Below are 22,586 nucleotides of genomic sequence, written 5' to 3'. Positions count from 1 at the left end.
AGAGGGTCAAACATTTTGCGTCTGTCTAACTTCAGCATTCTATTCTTTGTTAGTATTCACACAAGGAAATAAAAACTGATGAATATTGATTCTTTGATAATTATATTCATATAGTTCCGTGCAAGTCTTTTAATAACACCAACTAAAAATAATTTATTGGAACACTGACACAACAGAAAGTAACAAAGGAAAAGAAAATAGAACACAGTCGAAACTGGTTTTTGAAAATGAATCGAAACTACTAACTATTAAATCCAAAAATTAAACATCAATTGCAACATTGCATTTGATATTTGTAGAACTAATGGTTCATCAGACATAATCCGGGATAAAGACGTGACAGGGGAAGGGAGAGCTTTGGTGCATCCTAAACAAATTGAAAGATAGTGCTTTATTACAAGATAAAACAAACTAATTAAACTCAATCTAAACATGTGAAACAGTTCTGTTATGAGAATGAGATTGCTCCAACTCTCCATTGGTTCCGGCTTCCTCTTCGTTCTCACCTGACATCTCCTCCAAAGATTTTCCATTTGCCTCGGGCACCAAGAAAGTAAAAAGGAATCCCAAAATGTTAACCACACCCAAGAGAAGCAGTGAATTCTTCACACCAATACCTGCAGGGTACCCTGCATCTGCTTTACTCTTGTCCTTGTTCTGTGCCAAGTACAAGAACCCAAACGCACCAACCATAGCCCCAAGCTTCCCAGATGCGGATGATATTCCATGGCAGGTAGAACGGAATCTAGCAGGAAAAATTTCTGCTGGCACAACAAAGGTGGTAGCATTAGGCCCGAAATTTGCAAAGAAGAAGGTCAATGAATACAATACCACGAATCCGATTCGGTGATCCTTATGAGTCCAGTGATCATATGGAATGGCAAGAGCAAACATGAAGACAGTCATAAAGAAGAATCCCATCAATTGGATTTTAAACCTTCCTATCCTGTCAATGAGAGCCACCGTAAACCAGTAGCCTGGAACTGTACTGCATAGAGCAATAAGTGTTTGAGCTCTTGCGATTTTGTAAACCTCCTCAAGTGCATTCATAGTTTGTGCAGGTGGTATCCAACCAATTGCACTGAAGATATCCTTCTGGAAGAGATTTTGACTGTAAAATGCTATATCAAGCAAGAACCAAGTGCTTGTTGTACCAAGTAAATGTAGTCCATGACGACTCATGAACTCCTTTGACAACAAGCCATATGATTTTGCCTTCTCCGCTTGTTGTGGTTCAGCTTGAATCTCAACCTGCAAAACCTTAGACATATCTGCTGCAGCCTGCTTGGTGTCCTTAGCAACTAGAGCAGTGTAACGAGCAGTTTCTGGCATCTTCATCCGCCAATAGTAAGTCATTGCAGCCGGGAGTGCTCCTACCATCACAATTATCCTCCAAATGTAGTCTGCTTGTGGAACAGTTGAACGAACTGGATCAACCTCGTAAGACGGTGAATCAAACATGGCCTTGAATGCAGCTGAAACTATGATTGCAAATATACCACCTCCCAAAATTCCAAACCCCTGCATGGCAAAGACTGCAGCAATGAAGGCACCACGAGTCTTCTTATTAGAATACTCTGACATTATAGTAGCCGAAAGCGGGTAATCTCCACCAATACCAAACCCAAGCCAAAAACGGAAGAAGCAAAGAGTTGCCATGACCGTTTTTGGATTGTGTCCAAAAGAAAGGCCGGAACCAATGGAGCAGATTACCATTATCATCAGTGTCATACCATACACTTTCTTCCTACCCAACTTATCACCAAGCCAGCCAAAGAAAAGCTGCCCTGTAAGTGTACCACAGAAAGCAACCCCATTAACCGCAGCTGATACATTGGGTGGCAATGTACCGGGCTTCCCGGCACCATCAACATGGTAATATATGCGTCCCAGCAACTTGGTAACAAGGGATATGCAGAACAGATCATAGGCATCAGTAAAGAATCCCATTCCAGCAATGATGATTGCTGTGAAGTGATACCATTGCGTTTTCGCCACATCAAGTGCATTTAGCACCTGAATTTGCTCCTTTGCCATTACTTTTCAATCTAAAGTCACTAGTTTCCTTCTGTTTCTCTCTTCTTGCCTTCCCTGCAAAAAGTGGAACCAAGAATAAGAATTGATTAAATGAGTCATCTTTATTTTGAATTGGTTCAAATGTGAGCGTAATTAATCAAACTAAAATGTTATCAAATGAAATCAACCAATAATAATTACACCATGAATTGTACCATCGCATCGGAAATTGACCCTCTACAACGAAAAATAAAAAAGAAATAAGTCGAAGAAAATTGATTTATTTGGTTCAAATTGTAGACCAAATATACGAATGTTCTTTGACCCATTTTTGTTTATATTCATTATTATATTCAAAAACAAAGAAAAAAGAATCCCAACAACTAAATTGGCATCTCAGACTCTAACAATTATAAGCACCACCCAAAATTTATTTAACCCTAAATATCACAAAAACCCAGGAAATTGAATGAACCGTCACAAAAATACAAACTAATTGAATGACACTATACAATTTTCTTATTTCAAGAAAGAATACGTAAAATTTTCCAGAGAAAAAACGTAAAGAAAACATGAAAATAAAATAATACACAGGTGAATTAAATTAACAATGCAAATAATAGAAATACAAAATCCTAATTTTTTAAACGAGAGTGTATGATGAAAGAAAGGGTGCAATACGTGTATAATAAATAATATTGACAGGGGCGAATGCTTGTACAACAAAGGGGTAGCTATGGCTACCCAAAAAAATAAATTTTATTGAGTCAGTAGGTATATTTTTATGTTTAGCTACCCTGATAATATATATTTGATTACCCCAAGTTCGATTTTAGGTGTAATAATTTTTTGTGAATTTCGTTAGTTTTGGATGACCACCTCATAAAATTATTGCTAGCTTCGCTGCTAAATATTAAGATCCAAAAACATGAACATGCATGCAAAGTATTATTTAGGGTTTAACATAATAAAACATGAACGTGCGTAACTATCACAGATTTATGAAATAATTATTTAAATTCATCGTATGATAGTGACAATACATGATGCATGCATAGGATAGAATGAGACATTAGAGTAATAACAATGATCGAAAGAGACAAAAAAGCAGTAACTAACCTTGAAGTGCAAGAAGATTTTACAGTATTGATGTAGAAATGTGAGAAAATGTACTCAAAGTATATAGTAAAGAGAGAAATTGAAATTATTATTATTATAAAGAAAGAGGTGCACAAAATTGATGAAGGGAGTGAGAAGAATTTATAGGAAAAAGATAACAGCGCATGAGAGTTTGTTTAGTAACAACAAAATATTCCATCAGCATATACCCTTATGCTACTATAATTACGGCTTCGCTCCGTTTCGTTTCAGTTCACTTAGTCAAGTCAACCAACTATGTGCTTTCTACACCTAACCCTTCTTTACTTTAGTGCTCTCCTTCTTTTGTGAACCGTCTATTGTGCCATTTCATTAACATACCTATGCTATAAACATTAATCACTACTCATTATGGTTAAATACTTAAATAGTTAAATATATTTTTGTAAAGAATAATATATATGCACGCAGCTGTTAAGATTAATATCTCGAGTTTCCTAAAGCAAAAATTAGTATCTTGAGTTGAAAAGGATTGTGATAAAAAAAATTAATGCTATTGCATTTTTAAGATGGATTCTAACCCATTTAGTCATTGCCATTCTTTCTACTAATACTATGTATGGAAATTCAATTCAGAGAAATTAATTCGGGTTTGAACCCATTTAGTCATTGCCATTTTTCTACTAATACTACATATAGAAATTCAATTCAACAACGTCTACATAAACTTTTTAAATGGCATAGTGTCCACTAACAATAGACTCAACTCTAATTTTGTTTTTTGAACAAGAACTTAATTCTAATATTCATCAAATAGTTAGTAAAAATTTTCTTCTTTTCACATCCAAATAGTTAGTAAATTATAAACCTTAATAATTTGAATCATAATTTTTTTTAGAGAATTTTGAATCATCATTATACGTAACTCATTGATGAATTAGTCCAGCTGTTACTCGATGATCTTTATTTGACGATGTTAATGTTAATGGGTTGTCTCTAGGGTTGAAAATAAGTGATATGAGCTCGACTCGATTTGTTAAGATCTTGGATGACAGCATAGCTAACATGTCAAATAATTAATGCATATCTCATTCATAATTTGTAAAAAATGTTGTTTTATGTAATCGGGTAAGATGCTGAATAAAAACATGTGCGCACACATATGTACATATAATCAAACTACCTTATGGACCAAACGAGCCGAACTATGTATAATTTAAGTCCAACTTGTTTAGTTAGCGAACTTTATTTTCATTAACTCAAGTTCAGCTCATATGATTATTGAACCAAGTTCAATAAGTTAAATTATCAAGTCGAATTCTAAAATTTGTTCGAATAGGCTAAGTTCATTGTCGACCCTAATTATCTTACAATCATAGTAACGTATTTGTAAAGTAGTACTTTATATATGTGCATATTCCATGAATGAAGATATTTTATTTTTTAAAAGAATGAAGAGATATTTCTTATAGTGTTTATTTGATCATTATTTATGACTTGGAAATGTTTTTTTTTTTGAACAGGCAAAAATGAGATATATTAATATGGACACCGTAATTGTTACCGCACAAGATGTGCCAAACAATCAAAAAATGTCAGGGTCCAAACAAAATTACAATCAAATCAGTCAATACCCAGACATAAAAGCGGGCTCAACCACCACTGATGAGTGCCAAAATTAAATACAACATTACTAACCTTTAACCACCACAAAGAAGTTGATTTCACTTTATCTAGCAATTGTGGCAAAGTACTTTGTCTATTATGACTTGGAAATGTTAATTAATAAGTTAATAAATTTTAAAAATTTTATTGTTAGTTTTTAGAAATGTTTCTGATATTTGACAAATGGAGTTGAGCATGTGTACAGTTTTCTTTTTATAATGTTTTTTTTTTTTAACAAATTAAAATAGAATATATTGCTCAAAAGAAAGGTGATTCACCCCGCACAAGGTGTACTAAAGTGATGAAACACCCAACGTCTGTTACAAACAACAAGCACCTAACAACGATGTCAATTCAAGAGAACCCAAAAAGTTGTAAAAAAAGAAATTACAAGATACCCATACAAAATAGTGGATATCGCCACCAGTCATGAAAACCAAACGGAAAACTAGCAACATTGGACGAAAGCCAAAGGAAAGAAAAGAGCTTCACTCTTTCAACAATGCTAAGAGGATCGCTAACCAAAATTTTGAAGACACAATTATTTCTCTCCTTCCAAATTGCCCAAACACAAGCCAACCAAATAATCTTCATATAATCGTGAGAAGCACACGGCATACCTGCCAACTTACTAAACTGAATAATGTTAGAATAGAATCCACAAATTACATCCCCGTGAGCTTAACTCAGTTGGTAGGGATATTGCATATTATATGCAGGGGCTGAGGTTCGTACCCCAGACACTCCACTTCTCCACAATTTAATTGTGTGAGCTCTATCCACTAGGCTACTTGACCCAAAAAAAAAAAAGAATCCACAAATTACTAGTGTGTATATATTTTCCCTAAAAAACAGTGTGTATATATATTTACATGTTAGCGATTTTCCTAATATTTTTTTATTATTTCATTGTTTTTGATTTTTTTTTTGGTAATTTGAAAAAATTGATTGGTTTCTATAAGTGATTTTTCTTTTATATTTGACAAATGCTATAGCATAATAGAATATGCTTTTTGTTTGTGATTAAAAGATGCTTTTTCTAAATTTGAATTAGAATTTAGCCGTTGTTTTGTATATCAATTATATGTAAATAGTTTTTAATTTATATTTTATTTCCTCAATATTTATGAATTAATAAATATTCATTAAATATATAATTCGTAAACTATAAAAAAAATTAGAAATTCGTTCAAAAAAAAAAGTTATAATGATTTTTCACAAATATTGATTATATTATTAGAATTTTTTCCAAATTATAATAAAAAATTTCAATTATTTTGTGTCAAAGGACTGACTAATCCGAAATTTTTGAGTGGTAGGAAAAAAAAACATTATAAATTTTTTATTGTTTATTATTATAATTTTTCTTATATGTGACACTGGTAGCATCATATATATGATAGTCGTGTTTAATGGTAAATGTTTGTTTTTGAAAGAAAAAAAATGCGTTATATATAAGTTTTCTTTTATGAGACAAACTGGGTGGATTATATATGGGATGATGGTGGAGAGAAAGTTACCAATGGAGAGGATATAGGGATGCCACCTCCTTTGCTCTTAACATCTACAATAGAGGTGGTGATGCTTTTATTTGTTTGATCAAAAAAACAAAAAAACAAAAAAAAAAAAAAACCAAATTGGCAAGTGATTTTCCTCATATTTCTTATTAGCATTTGAATATTTTTATTTCATGAGGAAAACAATAATGGGAGCATGGGTGTGTGAGTCTAAATCTAGATATGTCAAAAACATATGATCATATAGTTGATCTTATTTCCATGGGTTTTTCCAAAAAATAGCAGAAACTAATTTTTAATTGTATCTCTACAAGCCATCTTTTGGTTCGGTTCAAACGGTTCGGTTCGGTTCAAGATGGTTCGATTATGGTTCAAGAACTATTAATAAATTAACAGTTCGGTTCGTAAACCATTATAATGGTTCGGTTATTTTTGGTTCAGTTCATGGTTCTTTTTGCCCACCCCTACTCATGATGATAGAAAATCTTGCTCCAAAAAGATGGATGGAAATTAAGGCAGTTGAATCACTCAAAATACCCCGACCTTCCTGCTTTTGTTGGGATATCAAAACAAAATGCATTCAATTTTGTCCAAGATAGAGTCATAGAGTCTGAAAGAAAGTAAAGGGTTGGAAAGGGAATCATATGTCTTATACAACTCGAGAGGTGATGATTAAAGCGGTTGTTTAGGCTATACCAAATTATTTGTGATACTGATAACTGATAAGGGATAGTTTAAGCTATTACTTTATTTTTGGTCTTATTCTGATAAGTGATACTCACAACTCCAAAAATAAAATAATAAATAATAGTATGAGAAATGATAAAAAAAAAAAAAAAAAAAAAAATAATAGTATAAGAAAGAAAATTGTATAAAAAATTATCATAAAATTATTGTATAAACATAATTTCCCAATCTTATTAAAGTAATATCATAAAAAAAAAAAAAATCACACTCGCAAAATCTATTTGTCATAAATTGTTGTTTTATTAGAATATAAATTATTATAATTTTATAGAAAATGGCTGAATGACACACCTCTTGGACAATCACTTCGTTTTGTGGGTTGCAAAGTAGTCATGTGTATGGATCAAATCTAGGCAAAGTCTTTAGCTACATGAAGCCTTCTCTAGAGACAAAGTCATCAAAGTCACCAAATACAGTCACCTAAGTGTAACCCTCTGATATATATATATATATATATATATATATATATATATATATATATATATATAGAGGAATAAAAATAAATGTTTAAACATAAATTTACAATTTTAACCTTTAGATATGTCTCTTTCAAAATACAACATAAGGGTATTCTTTGTCTAAAGTAAAAGGTGCACCTTGCTAAAATAGACCTTCATGAAAATGAGTGAGTCTATTGTAGCAAACCCCTATATATATATATATATATATATATATATATATATATATCTTTGTTAAGATATAGTGTCATTCATTTGTGTGATTGCTCTTAACCTAATATGGATGATTCCTAGACTTCACTCATGATTCAACTATTGTATCAAAGTTGATGGTTCGACAAGGGTTTGATCGACTCTTTGTGTTGAAAGTCTTTCTGACCATAACGGCCATGTGGCATGTCCCACTGATGTGGTGGGTGTCAACGACAATACACGTATATGTGGATGAAAATTAAAGACTCTTCTTAAGGGGGAACAAAATGAATTGATGACTCATGTGTGATAGCATACTAAATCAATGACTCACTTGATGGGGGAGACTGTTGTGTGGCAAGTGCAAGTTGGAAGTCTCATTGTTTGAAAAAATGAAGGTTGAACAATGTATAACTGAGAAGACTCGTAAATTTAATGCCTTAAAGTGCCAGGTTAAACTCTAGTGTCCAATTTACTTGTGTGGTTGTTCTTGACCCAATGCGAATGATCCTCAGACTCCTCGTAATTCAACATAAACTTGCTTGAAAGTCAAATTGAGACCATGCCTACTAATTAAAAGGCAGTGATATAAATTCGGACATTATAGATTCATTAATGATTGCTCCCTATATATCCCTTATAATATATAACTAGTAGATGAAGAAAAAGATAAACTTAGAATCCTTGATAAGGATAAATAAATATCCTCAACATTAAAGTCCTTGATAAAAATTTTGAGTTTGAATGTCATCCATTACGGTCTTATTCGGTTCAAGAGATCAACACTCGATTCACATTTGTTCTAAACGAACTTAGAGTTTACTCGTAAATAATAAAGGGGTTTTAGAGAAAGTTTTGTTGGTTTGGGTCTCCCCATAGATGATTCTTAAGATAAAGATGGATTGGACCTTTGACGAGTTCAAAACAATAAAAAAATTTAAAATTTTGAGTGAGGAGAGCCTTTTCAACACTCATAATGTTGTGACCATCGAATAATGTTATCAACTATGTTATATTCCATATGACAATATTTGTAAAAAATTAAATGATTTTACAAAATGGGGTTATGGTTTCAACATTTCATATTAAATAACACCATTATTCATGTACTGTTACTAGTGATTTCCTCAAAAATAAAAAATGTACTGTTACTATTGATGTGCTGAATAGAGAAGAGTTTCTAAAATAGAATCACAGGTCAATTTTTACATGTTAGTGAGCTTGAAAAGTCATCCACTACATTTTTTGCTTCTAAATTTCAACAATCAAGAACACTTTCGATGCATATAATTCAATTTTTGCTGAAAGCAATGCCAAGAAACAGACTAAAATTGCAACTAGTACACTCTAGTAGTGTAAGAGTCAACATTATGGGTCTGTTCTACTAAAAAATTATATCCTCTTTGTTTGTATTCACACCAGCAAGTACAAAACACTCACTCTAAACAATGATAGTCATATAAATACAAAAAAATTGGATTCTGGTGTATGTGTACTATTCATCTAGCTCCATGCAAGTATTGTGATAAATAATAACAACACAGAGTAATTTTTTCTTGAGTATTTCAATTTCAATCACACAAATTCCCTGACACTAGTGTTTTCCTTGGAGACCTCAGAAAAAGAAATATTGAAACAACAAGGAGTAAATAAGTTAAATAAAGCAAGCATAAAAAATTAAGTCATTTAGCAAAACTGCTTATTGAAATAGCAAATACTCTACACTCAAATGGTTACACTAAAGCATTTGCCATTATTGGCAGAACTAATGGTTCCTAAGTTCCTCTTTTGATAATGTTCCGGCAAAATTTGACAGAAAGATTTGAAGAGAGGAAGGAAAAAGCTTAAGTGCTCCCCTACCAAATGTAAGGTACTACTACTAGACTACAATAGCATTATACTACATAAACAAAACCTAAATCTATCGAACAGTGTTGTTATTTTGAGCATGAGATTTCTCTACATCATCTTTGCTTCCAACTTCCTCATCATTCTCACCTGACATTTCCTCTAAAGATTTTCCATTTGCCTCGGGTACTAAGAAAGTACACAAGAACCCCAAAATGTTACAAACTCCCAACAGAATCAATGAATTCTTCATACCAATACCTGCAGGGTACCCTGCATCTGCTTTACTCTTGTCTTTGTTTTGTGCCAAATACAAGAACCCGAATGCACCAACCATAGCCCCAAGCTTACCCGATGCGGATGATATTCCATGGCAAGTTGATCGGAATCTAGCTGGAAAAATCTCTGCTGGCACAACAAATGTTGTAGCATTAGGCCCAAAATTTGCAAAGAAGAAGGTCAAGGAATATATCACCACAAATCCTATTCGGTTTTCCTTATGAGTCCAGTGTTCATAAGGAATGGCAAGAGCAAACATGAAGGCAGTCATAAAGAAGAATCCCATCAATTGGATGGTAAATCTTCCTATTCTGTCTATGAAAGCCACGGTAAACCAATAACCTGGAACTGTACTGCATAGAGCAATAAGTGTTTGAGCTCGAGCAATTTTGTAAACCTCCTCAAGTGCATTCATGGTTTGTGGAGGTGGTATCCAACCAATTGCGCTGAAAATATCCTTCTGGAAGAGATTTTGGCTATAAAATGCTATATCAAGCAAGAACCAAGTGCTTGTTGTACCAAGTAAATGTAGTCCATGTCGACTCATGAACTCTTTTGAGAACAAGCCATATGCTTTAGCCTTTTCCGGCTCCGCTTTCTGCGGTTCGGCTTCAATCTCAACCTGCAAAACCTTAGACATATCCGCTGCAGCCTGCGCTGTGTTCTTAGCAACTAAAGCTGTATAACGAGCAGTTTCTGGCATCTTCGTCCGCGAGTAGTAAGTCATTGCAGCCGGGAGTGCTCCTACCATCACAATTATCCTCCAAATGTAGTCTGCTTGGGGAACAGTTGAACCAACTGGATCAACCTCGTAAGACGGAGAATCAAACCTGGCCTTGAATGCAGATGAAATTATGATTGCAAATATACCAGCTCCCAAAATTCCGAAACCCTGCATGGCAAAGACTGCTGCAATGAAGGCCCCACGAGTCTTTTTATTAGAATACTCCGACATTATGGTAGCCGAAAGTGGGTAGTCACCACCAATACCGAACCCAAGCCAGAACCGGAAGAAGCAAAGGGTTGTCATGACAGACTTTGGAGTGTGTCCGAAAGAAAGACCAGAACCAATTGAACAGATAACCATCATCATGAGGGTCATACCATAGACTTTTTTCCTGCCCATCTTATCACCAAGCCAGCCAAAGAAAAGTTGCCCTGAAAGTGTTCCACAGAAAGCTACACCATTCACAGCAGCTGATACATTGGGAGGCAATGTACCGGGCTTCGCAGCACCATCAACGTGGTAGTATATGCGACCGAGCAACTTTGTAACAAGGGATACACAGAACAGATCATAGGCATCTGTAAAGAATCCCATACCAGCTATGATGATTGCAGTGAAATGGTACCATTGTGTTTTAGCCACATCAAGCGCATTTAGCACCTGAATTTGATCCTTAGCCATGACTATTCAAGCCAAAAGAACCAAATTCCTGCATAAGTGAAACCAAGAGTCAGATTTGACAAAATATGGAATATTTTATTTAGAATTATCGCGAATTTAATCGTCACAGAACAAATTGAGGATGTTAACTAATGAAATCAACCAATAGACATATCATTGTATCCCCTGGAAGTATGAAGAGGTTAAAAACAGAATAATATTAATAAAACCATCATTTGAACCATTCCAATTTAATTCAAGCAGTAACAATTTGAAATTCAGTACAAAACACGCTACAACTACATCAAATTTTCAAAGCAATCATACATTTTAAATCCTACAGAAAATAAAATAAAACAGTCACTGAAATAAACTAAATAAATGTTTCCACAGAGAATAATAGCAATAAAAAAATGGAGAAAACTTAGGTACAATTCCTTAGATGCTTTTCGTATGGTTCTTAACTAAAAATATCATGATTTCCTCAAATCCATAATTTTCTCAAAGTTTGTTATATCCAAAAAATATGTATTTTTAGTTAAGAACCATACGAAAAGCATCTAAGGAATTGTACCTAAGTTTTCTCCTAAAAAAATTATCTACAGACTACGTGTAACACACACATACACTGAAATTAAATGGATGTTTGGTATCACAATGGATTTGTAAAAGGCAAATTATATGGTACACCTAAAAATATTTGAGTGTACCAATACACCAATTTGTTAAAATAATAATTAAATGAGTTGATTTTTTGAAGAAAAGTAATTATTTTTTGTAATTGACAATTATCAAAATTAAATATTATTTACCAAAAGCGTCGACAAAATAAAATATAATTTTTCTGAATTTTTATTATGAGATGATGTTTTCTAAAATATAAACATTGATAAATGGATTTTAATTTCATAAAATAATTGTTAATTTATCAATTTATAAAGCAAGAGTACCGGTACACCTCATTTTGTTAGGTGTACCGTAGAAGTTCCCTTTGTAAAAATCACAGTTAGCCTTCGTGATTTTGCCAAACTCACTACGAATCCAAACATATGCACGAAGATGATGTTGCTCAAATTAGTTTTACGATCCAAATATACACAATTTACCATAATAAAAACAAGGCTTAATTGCACTTTTGGACCCCTATCTTTTCCAAAAGTTGCGGTTATGGACCCCTAACTAATTTAAATACAAAACAGCCTCCTATATTTTGATTCTTTGGCAGTTTTGGACCCCCAAGGCAAAAAAAATAATAAAAAATTTGACACGTGGCACCTCACTTAGGGTGCCACGTTAGCGTTGACTGAGTCAACAATGGACTGGCAGGTCCAAAACTGCCAAAGAATCAAAACATAGGGGGCTGTTTTGTATTTAAATTAGTTAGGGGTTCATAACCGCAACTTTTGAAAAGATAGGGGTACAAAAATGCAATTAAGCCTAAAAACAAAAATTAAGGTACATGTTAAGAAATCAAGGGAAAAAACTCGTTGGATTTATATCAAGCATAAAACAAGAACCAGTGATTTGATTCGGTTAAAAATAGATGAATCTTAATTCCAAAATGATTCTAAATAAAAAATATATATAATTATAGATCAAATCAGCAACACATGCACACGTGCATCATTAGTGTTAAAACATATGTTAAGAATAAATCAAACCATGATGCATATATACATGGAATGAGACATGAGAGATGATAAAGAAAAAAGGGACTGTGAAACTAACCAGAGAGAGTTCAAGAAGTTAGAAATGTTGAGAAGAGTGAATAAGAAGAATGAAGTTAAAAGAGAAAGAACAGTGTTAATGTGTTAGTGAGCGAAATAGATGGAGGGAGTGGCAACAATTTATAAGGAACTAAAAACACATGCAAGAAATAAATGTGAGTTTAGCTTACCACAACAAACAAAATATTCCACCCGCATATACTTCCTTCTAATGCGGTGTTCAGTTAACCAAGTGAACCGACTCAAAGTAATATATACCATATGCGTCATATCATGGCTGGTATGATAGAATCTGGGTGACTACGCCGTGATTTTTTTTAAAAACTACATTTTATAGCTTCTATAAAATCAAATCATCGTAATATTCACATAATATATCACCATGATGTCAAACATACACGCAATAGACACTGTTTCCAGAAACCTCTTTGTAACTTTAGTGCTCTTGCGTCTATGGCATGATGAATGTTGATGACCATCCATTGGACCATTAACAAGTGTATGTATGTTATTAACTCATACGGTATACTATACTTTTTTTATTCAAACTTAATATTCAGTTGAGTTTGAAATTTTGTATTAGTAAGTCATACGGTATACTACTTTTTCATTCAAAGTTAATATTCATTTGAGTTTGAAATTTTATATTCCATTCACACACGTAAACAAAGATATTATTCAACCTACACGTTTTTTTAACTGAGTATCTTTGCACCGAATGATAAAGATTAATTTTTTGATTCGGATAAAATTGTAATAGATGACAAAATTATTTTAACATTGATGTATTTTTAAGGTTGAATTTAAATCAATAATCTCTCATTAAATTGAAACAGACCTTTCCTATCTCTTCTAAGTGCTCTTAGCTTTACACGTTTTCTTTTTGTTTAAACAAACTTCGCAAAAAAAAAAAAAAAAAAAAACTCTAAAATGTCAATTGAGTATCACTTGATTTTTTTTTACCATAATTATTATTTTTAGTTTTATGTAATTCTTTTTTGTGTTAGTTTTTTCTTAATATGCGTAAAACAAATAATGGGTATTTAATAGTTTTATAAAAGAGATAAGTAAATTTATCAATAAGATCTTATATGTAGGGAGCGTTGACTATTTTTATTTTGTTTTTCATATGTTTTTTTTATTGTTTATAATCATATTCGAGACACGAACTCCTGGATAAAAAATGGTACTAATTTTTTAGTGAGATAAACTTCACATTTTCTCTAAGCTCTCTTTTCTCTTTCGTTCATTGAGGAGGGACAGTTTTAGGTCATTTTTGACACAGAATCATCCATTTGTATCTTTTTTTCCTCCTTTCTTCTAAATAAGTGAATTTCAGGTATATCAAGTTTTTTCCTTTTGTGTTTTCTCGTGATTTCGTCGTATGAGTGCGACGTTGTGTTGTTTGCCGTCTTGTACGACGCTGTTTGATTTTGCATCTTGTTGCGGTGTTCGTTTGGTTCTTATTGAAAGATCAGCTTCAGTCAATCACAAATTCAATCAATGATTTGGGTGCCAACGTTGCAGATCTGGAAGCATGCGTATTTTAGTTATTTAGATTTTATCATACTTATCTGTAGACATTTTGTCGTTGTAAGTTATTAGCGATATTGATCATGTTATTATATCTGATGTATTCTAACAATTTGAATAAATGAACATCGTTTTGTTTTTGTCAAAAATAAAATCATATTCGAGACACTATTGATGTACCATAAATACAGGCAGCTCTTTTGGATATAGTTTCAAACAAAGGGTACTCCATAGTTTTTTTTTAAGTGATAAAAACATTAAATTTAGGTCTAAATATGTTTCTAGTGTTATAAAAATAGTAACTTTTCGTTTTATTTATTCTAAAATTTTGTTTCGACTTTTAGTCCCTGTAAAAATTATAATCATCACTTTTGAAAATACAATTTCATTTTCATCAAACAATGTTACAACTACATAGACCAAATTAAAAATGTGTACAAAAATTAATGGGTAAATACCTCTTTTCGTCCCTGTAATATTAGCAAATTCCGGTTTTAGTCTTTAAAAAAAAAATTTAGATTTTGTCCCTGTAATTTCAGATTCTTCCACTTTTGGTCCCTCCTTTCACCAAGTCAACAGAATCTGCATAAATTACGTCCCTGTAATTTCATATTCCTCCCACTTTTGGTCTCTATAATTTCAGATTCCTCCAAATTTGGTCCCTCATTTTATGTGCCATGTATGCAGATTCTGCTTACGTGGTGGAATGAGGGACCAAAAGTGGAAGAATATGAAATTACAGGGACAAAATCTAAATCTTTTTTTTTTACAGGAACTAAAATTGGAATTCGCTAATATTACAGGGACGAAAAGAGGTATTTACCCAAAATTAATTTTATTTTGTAAGAAAATACAAAAGTATGAGATTTTATCATTATGTAAAGTTCAAGTAGCACATAAATACATTTTCGAAAAAGAAACTTAACAAGAGAATAAATATGTCCTTCAAAAAAAGAGAAAAAATATGTCATTTTATAAAAGTTTCCGGTAAGTTTCTATGAGTGTTGGTCTGGATGACATATTTTTAATTAGTGTTTTTCTTATGTTACAGTTTGGTTTAGCTCGGTTAGTAACATAAAAACTAGGCTTAATTGCACTTTTGGACCCCTATCTTTCCAAAAGTTGCGGCTATGGATCCCTGACTAATTTAAATACAAAACAGCCCCCTATGTTTTTATTCTTTAGCAGTTTTGGACCCTCAAGGCAAAAAAATGACACGTGACACCTCACTTAGGGTGCCACGTCAGCGTTGACTGGGTCAACAATGGGCTGGGGGTCCAAAACTGTCAAAGAATCAAAACATAGGAGGCTGTTTTGTATTTAAATTAGCTAGGGGTCCATAACCGCAACTTTTGAAAAGATAGAGGTCCAAAAGTACAATTAAGCCTAAAACTACAAACCTAACAAAACCGCGCGATTGAGTTAACAATGGTCTGAATCAAATATGATTTTTTGCGATTTCGATTTATCTTGGTTCAATTTGCATTTTTTTTGTTAGATTAGTTTGATTTTGAACACCCATAATCACGATGGTAAGGAATCACACCATTCCTCATGATCTAAGCTATATGTATAAGGCTTCATTCTTTCTGAAATAGTTGCTGCCTTGCTGGAACATTCCTTAGCATGAATTATAATTATTTTTTAAACATGTTGAGACCCAAATAATCTATCTATCTATCTATACCGTGAAATAAAATACATGCTCATATCAAATTTATAACTCCACACTCGGCCGCGGCGTTGAATCCCATTTTTCGATAACTGTGAGCGCCGAACCGCAAACTAACTCCAGTTTTTTAGACTTGTCTCGTCAATCATCTTCTCTTTCAGTTTCACAAAGTTTGTTTCAATAATTTTAATTAACGTGATGTTGAGTTACTTGCTAACGGATTTGCTGCTTGATTGCGCCTTTGTTTATGACGCCCTCATTCACATTTCACGAATATGCTGAAAACTAAAAAAACAAAAAAAAAATTTAAGGGATAATTAAATTTTTGGTCGCTATAAACATCTTCAATTTTGTTTTTAGTTTTTATAAAAACAAATCACATTTTTTTGTTCCTATAAAATTTTTCGTGAGTGTTTTTAGTCTTTATAAAAAATTTCGATCAACATTTTTAATAAAAAGTGTAATTTTATTTTGTAGGGGCTAAAAACTAAACTGTAAATATTTATAGCGATTAAAAACTTAATTAATCCATTTTTAAATAATCAAGATATGAACCTTAGACACCCTCATCCACGACTTATGTACAAGGTTGTTTTTAGGGGGGGCAAGTAGAGGAGCAGTCCTTATAAACGGACTTTCTATGTGACCGCTGATGTCGTAAATCCGCAAGTGCACGGTTTACCGAAGTAGTAAAAATAGAGTATTGTTCCAACATCGAGTTGTTCAATTGATTTTCTTTTTTTAAGTAGATTAGCTAAAGAATTAAGGTTGAAAAGTTGGGATTTTTATCGATTGAAAATAATAATAATAATAATAATAATAATAATAATAAAAAGCGTATTGGGATTATTAGTTCATTTTAGTGACAAATCCTTCACAAACCTAATCCTAAACCTAGAATCTTATGTTGAACCTATTTCCTAAAAACAAGTTTAATTTCTCTTTGGCTTTTCATATCTCTTTTCGGTCTCAATGAATGTATTTCAATAACAACCACACCTATTCTCATGGTTGATTGCTATTGAAACCCTTTAAGAATGAAACTTTATTGTCTCAAAGTTTGCTAGACTATTCTAATGTTTCGCAATCCTTGTCTAATTTCACTTGTTCCAATATCAAACTTCATTTTTGGATCCTTCACTTGATATTTGTGATGATGAAATAACAACTATTAAACTTCACATTTCGGTCCTTCGATTAATACTTGTTATTTCATTAGATAAACAATGAAATAAATTAGAAAATAGATTTACATAAGATTAGGGTTCGAGTCTTGGTTTGATAGGGATTAGGTCATTAGACTCATCCAACAATCTCAAGACAAAGAAGTCTACTCACTCATGTTCATTGTAGACATAGAGAAGAAGAAGAAAAAGAAGATAAAAGTAAATAACAAGAAAGTAAAGAGAACTTTTATTCAAAGAAACAATTGTCACTTATAATTTCCAAGAACAAAAGATGAAAATATATGTTTGCTATCTGCTCTATTTATAGCCTAAAACTAACTTAAGCCCCAAGAATTACATCAATAGAATGTTCCACAAGAAACCATGGGCTTTTAAGTCAGAATTACACTAAAAAGGCAGTTGGGTCAGGAAGCAAAAGCAGCAAAAGGAAAGCTGTCAGTCGCACACGGCCGTGTGGCTGGAGGCACGGGCCGTGTGCTCCTCTCTGGTTGCTGGCCTTCTTTGAAACATTGCAGGCACGGACTGCGTCACCACAGGCACGAGTTGTGTCTCATATTTTTGCACATAATCTATATATTTTTAGCCTCAATCAGCTACAAATCTCTTTCTTTTGCTCCAAGACTCAATCTTTCATATATTTTTTCTTGAAATTAAATAACAAGCAATTGTAGTAAAATAGTTCTAGAAAGTAAATAAAAACACATAAAATCTAAATAAAATAAACTCAAATAACCACTTAAAAACACTAATTATTGACTCATCAACCGCTTTCTAATCGTAGTTGGTACTGCCACTGTTCACTTCATCATGCAAGGAAAACCTTCGAGAAGAATCATCGTTTTTCTCCTCTACAAAGCTATCAATGCTTTGTTCACGATTTTAGCAGTTGATCGTTCATTCTCCCTCCCAAGTGGCTTTCAAAAGCTCGACATGAAAGAATAAATAAAATAGGAAAAAAAGTATGGGGATCCCATTCCTTAGTCAGGACCAGGGCTTCCTCGTGAGCCATAGTTTCATGTAAGCATATAAATTAGCCTTATCTGAAGTACACTCACCCATCTGACCAATTCGAGCTCTTTCTAGTTACAAGAAAATAGACAAAGAATTGATTCACTAATAACGCATCTCTATAGATCCCAAAGAATTCACATATAATAGATCCTTTTTGACTAGACTAAATTATGGATCTTGTCTTTCGACCTATCAAAAGTCGGACAGACAATTATATATATATATATATATATATATATATATATATATATATATATATATATATATATATGAGGTTTGCTAGAACACACTCACTAATTTTTATATGGGAGTGTTTTAACAAAGCTACACCTTAAGATGTATTTAACCACTTTTTAGTTATTCACTTGCTAAAATACTCCTTCTAAAAAATAAGTGGGTGTATTCTAGCAAATGCCTATAGGATTTGCTAGAACACACCCACTTGCTTTTTTTAGAAGGTGTGTTATAGCAACATACACCTTAAGGTGTATTTATTAACTTTTTAGTTATAACTTGCTAAAACACTCCCACATAAAAATTAAGAGTTTTTCTACTTGCACCCTAGTTAATCATGGTTGCACCCCAAAATGACAAGATTACCCTTTCATAAAATTTGATTTTCAAAAAGCCTATTCCTTCTTTTTTGGTTACACCCCAAAACCCTTCTTCCAAAACCATAATTCTCCAATCGATCAATTGTGTTCTGCGAAGATTTTCAAAACCATACTTTCTCACGTCCATTCATGATTTCAAAGAAAATTCGAAGCAAATCAGGTTAGCAAGTGTTGTTCTTCAATCGATTGTGTTTTTCTTGTTATGGGTTCTCAGTTCTGATTTTGTGTTTTCCTTGTTCTGCGATTCACAGTTCTGCATTTTGTAAACTCAGTTTAAGTAGGTTCATGTAAACTCAGTTTAAGTATCTTCATGTAAACTCAGTTTAAGTAGGTTCATGTTAACTCAATTTAAGTAGGTTCATGTAAACCCAGTTTAAGTAGGTTCATGTAAACTTAGTTTACATGAACCTACTTAAACTGAATTTAAGTTAACCTTGCCAATGTAAATTAAAACCGTAATCGTACAGTGCATCAGTGCAGTTGAAGGAAAAAAAATTGAAACTAGCAAATAGAAGAAGAAATTCACTTACTTATATCCAATTGAGTATGGATGAAAAATATTTTGATTCACTCTTTAATTTTCATGGAGATTGATATTGAACATCAAATTGTTTGATCGATCGCTTTGTGGGGTGAAAGAGGGTGAAATTCACTGACAATGAATAAAATTAGGGTTTTAAGAAAATTTATATAAAAGGATAATTTTGATATTATAAAAAAAAATTAAGAAAATTTGGGTGTAATCAGAAAAACATGGGGTGTAAATAGAAAAACTCAAAAATTAATGGGTGTGTTCTAACAAATCCCTATATATATATATATTGTTGTAAAACACCTATGAATGAGGTGTGATTTAGCACACATCACCTACATGATAAAGACAAAAAAGTCATTTCTCTTTAATATGTATTTCTTTCATCAATGAAGAGAGAGAAATGATTTTTTTTTCATGCATATATAAGATTAAAAAAAAAAAGATGGGTTAATTATGTTTAAGGTCCCTATAAATAAGCGTGCTTCCAACATTAGTCTCTACTTAAATTTTATTAAATTTTTGGTCCCCAACGTTTTTGACCGTTAGTGAATTTGGTCCCTACCGTCAATTGTTGTTGATTGGGTTAACGGAAGCAAACATGTGGACAAAACATTTTTTTTAACTAAACCATATTGTAAGATTGGGCCTTAACCCGACCTGATAACTGTAATGACCCGAACCAGACCCATAAATTAACCCAATAGCAATTTGTTTCTTCCTCGTCATCTTGGCTATAACCCTCAATTCTTCACCCTGACCCTCATTCTAATTGTCCATATCCATAGAAATCAAGGAAAAAATAGGATACAAATCAAGAAATGTGTATCAATGTTAATGATAATAAGAGAAGATGAAAACTGGATTTGCCTATTTTGTTGTTGATCCATGGCCGCACCTCATACTTCCCTCGGTCCTTCCTCAATCCTTCTCTCACGCTTGCGACACACCAACCACCCCTCGTCCCCTTTCTATTCTGTTTCAAAATCGGATATCGATTAAGGTTGGAAATTTTGTGACTGAAATTTTGGGTAAAATCGAAAGTGTTCTTCAAGCCTTAAAAACGCATTGGAAGGACCTAAAAACCCAGAACAGTAATGAGTAACAACACAGATGAAAAAATCATATCTTCACCATCTACTTCAGATCTGAGATAAGAGGAAGAAGAATCGCTTGAGATAGGGTCGTCGTTTTTGGGTGATTGGGCTCCTGTCATTGTGAAATTCACGGAAAGACGGAAAGCGGTGGATAGATGGATGGATTACTGAAGAGATTGAAAGTGAAGGAGAAATTGTTAAGGGAGAAATTGGAATTTGGCAGGTAATGGTTTTTTGGGAGTAGTGAAAGGCATAAATTGTAAGGTTGGAAGGGACTCGAAGGAGAGGGAGGGAGATAATGGAGTTGGAACTGATGGACGGTTGTGATTGAGTGAGAGAGGATGCTTGTGGTACATTTCCTAATTTATTATAATTAAAAATTAAAATGAAATAATATCAGACTTTTTAAAATATTGTTTTACCAAGTCACATGCCATGTCATTTAATGAGTCCATGTGGCATCCTACTTGTTCATCTACATGTCAATTCTATTTGTCCAGTTAGCAAAAATTTCAAGGCAGGGACCAAATTCGCTGACGGCCAAAAACGTTGGGGACCAAAAATTTAAGTAGGGACTAATGTTGAAAATGCGCCTATTTATAGGGACCTTAAACATAATTAACCCAAAAAAGATTAAATAAGATTTTTGTCGCTATAAATATATTAAAATTTAATTTTAATCCTTAAAAATTATAATGAGATATTTTCATCCTCACAAAAAATTTTGTTCCCTAATAGATATAATTTTGACATTTTTTAAAAGTTGAACATAATAAACATACATAATATAATATAGATACAATTCGAACATATAAAAATTATAATCTTCACATTCACATAAACATAAAATGACCATTAAAACAAAAAAAATCAAAATCAAAATCAAAATTTGATATATTTAGTGATTTGGATGCTCTTCAGTGTATTCTCTCTCTCTCTCCTGCGCCAATCTTAACCGTTTGATTAATCCAACAGGCTGAGAGACATTGAGATAATTAAAATACAAAAGAAAATCAAGCCTTGCAATGAGAAGATGATCTCCTTCCACAATCCGTGAAAATAATCGCCACTCTCATCATCTTCACCAAGCTTTGCCTAATTTGGGAGTTTTGCTCACTATTCTTAACAGCTTAACCTCAGTCGCTCTTCCTTTCCTTCCTGACCGGTCGCTTCCCCTCCCAACTTCCATCTCTCAGCCGCCGCCACACACACACACACACACCAGTCACTATTAGTAAACTCGTGACTTTGTTGAAAAGATAAATTGAACTTTGTGTGTGTGCGCGTGCGCATGCTGCGGCCAATAAGTCTATATGAAGGAATTGACTTCACAAATTGATTGAATTACTTCATGAGCATGGTATGATAGTAGGAAGTTAAGTTAATGAGTTATGTTGTGAAAAGGATTAGCGCAACTTAGGATTGTTTAGCTCTAAAGAAGGTTAATACCTAATTTTTATTATCTTATAATAGAGTGATAGAAATTGAGGTAATCTAATAGAAAGTTATACTACTATGTTCGATTGAACTATTGATTAAGTTAAAGTTTAGTTATGTTATTTGGATGAAATTTTGACTAGTAGTATCAGATGAAGAATGGATGAGTTATTTTATCCAAACTTCATATACTATATTAATTTATGTTTTGGATGAATTAATTGGTTTTAAATAGACGAAGAATGGATAAAATACTTATCCATACCTCGTGTACTATTTTCCGTATTCTGGATGGATTGACAGGTTAATAGACGAACAATGAATAAATTATTTCCTATATATTGTATATTGTCGTATCTGTCAACTGATTATTCTGACAGGTACTTGTTGATATGAAATCTGAACTATGCGTGAAAATAAACGCGTAGACATATTAGGTTCACTAATTGAACCAAGAATATAAATTGTTAAGAGTCAAATGACACAAGTCACATTTGTCTTTTGCTCTGTTGTCAAACGCGGCCACTCCCGGCACGATCGCGGCTCGGAGCGGCCAAAATCAAGGGGGC

The 22,586-nt window shown here is 32.9% G+C and overlaps 2 protein-coding genes across 5 annotated transcripts; both read right to left on the bottom strand.

Annotated features, from left to right (window-relative positions):
- Positions 1 to 127: 127 nt before the first annotated feature.
- On the bottom strand, positions 128 to 3,290 carry LOC25499257 (inorganic phosphate transporter 1-4). Of its 2 annotated transcripts, none has more exons than XM_013594439.3 (2): positions 3,136 to 3,290; positions 128 to 2,091 (listed from the first exon to the last, which is right to left on the bottom strand). In XM_013594439.3, exon 2 carries the CDS (start codon positions 2,035 to 2,037, stop codon positions 427 to 429), a length of 1,611 nt encoding a protein of 536 aa, XP_013449893.1. In that variant the 5' UTR covers positions 2,038 to 2,091; positions 3,136 to 3,290; the 3' UTR covers positions 128 to 426. The 2 variants fall into 2 exon arrangements, with proteins under 2 accessions (XP_013449893.1, XP_039683495.1); XM_039827561.1 differs by lacking the exon at positions 3,136 to 3,290 and adding an exon at positions 2,232 to 2,528.
- A 5,981-nt stretch (positions 3,291 to 9,271) lies between these two features.
- LOC25499256 (inorganic phosphate transporter 1-4) lies at positions 9,272 to 13,360 on the bottom strand. Of its 3 annotated transcripts, none has more exons than XM_039828305.1 (2): positions 13,193 to 13,360; positions 9,272 to 11,256 (listed from the first exon to the last, which is right to left on the bottom strand). In XM_039828305.1, exon 2 carries the CDS (start codon positions 11,226 to 11,228, stop codon positions 9,615 to 9,617), a length of 1,614 nt encoding a protein of 537 aa, XP_039684239.1. In that variant the 5' UTR covers positions 11,229 to 11,256; positions 13,193 to 13,360; the 3' UTR covers positions 9,272 to 9,614. The 3 variants fall into 3 exon arrangements, with proteins under 3 accessions (XP_039684239.1, XP_024625852.1, XP_013449892.1); XM_024770084.2 differs by having other exon boundaries at positions 13,105 to 13,246; XM_013594438.3 differs by lacking the exon at positions 13,193 to 13,360 and adding an exon at positions 12,936 to 13,076 and having other exon boundaries at positions 9,273 to 11,256.
- Between the last annotated feature and the right edge of the window lie 9,226 nt (positions 13,361 to 22,586).

This window comes from Medicago truncatula, chromosome 7 (genome assembly GCF_003473485.1).
Source record: "Medicago truncatula cultivar Jemalong A17 chromosome 7, MtrunA17r5.0-ANR, whole genome shotgun sequence".
Taxonomy (NCBI): Eukaryota; Viridiplantae; Streptophyta; class Magnoliopsida; order Fabales; family Fabaceae; genus Medicago; species Medicago truncatula.
Note: the sequence above shows the minus strand (reverse complement) of the source record. Positions and strands in the feature narration are given on the sequence as shown.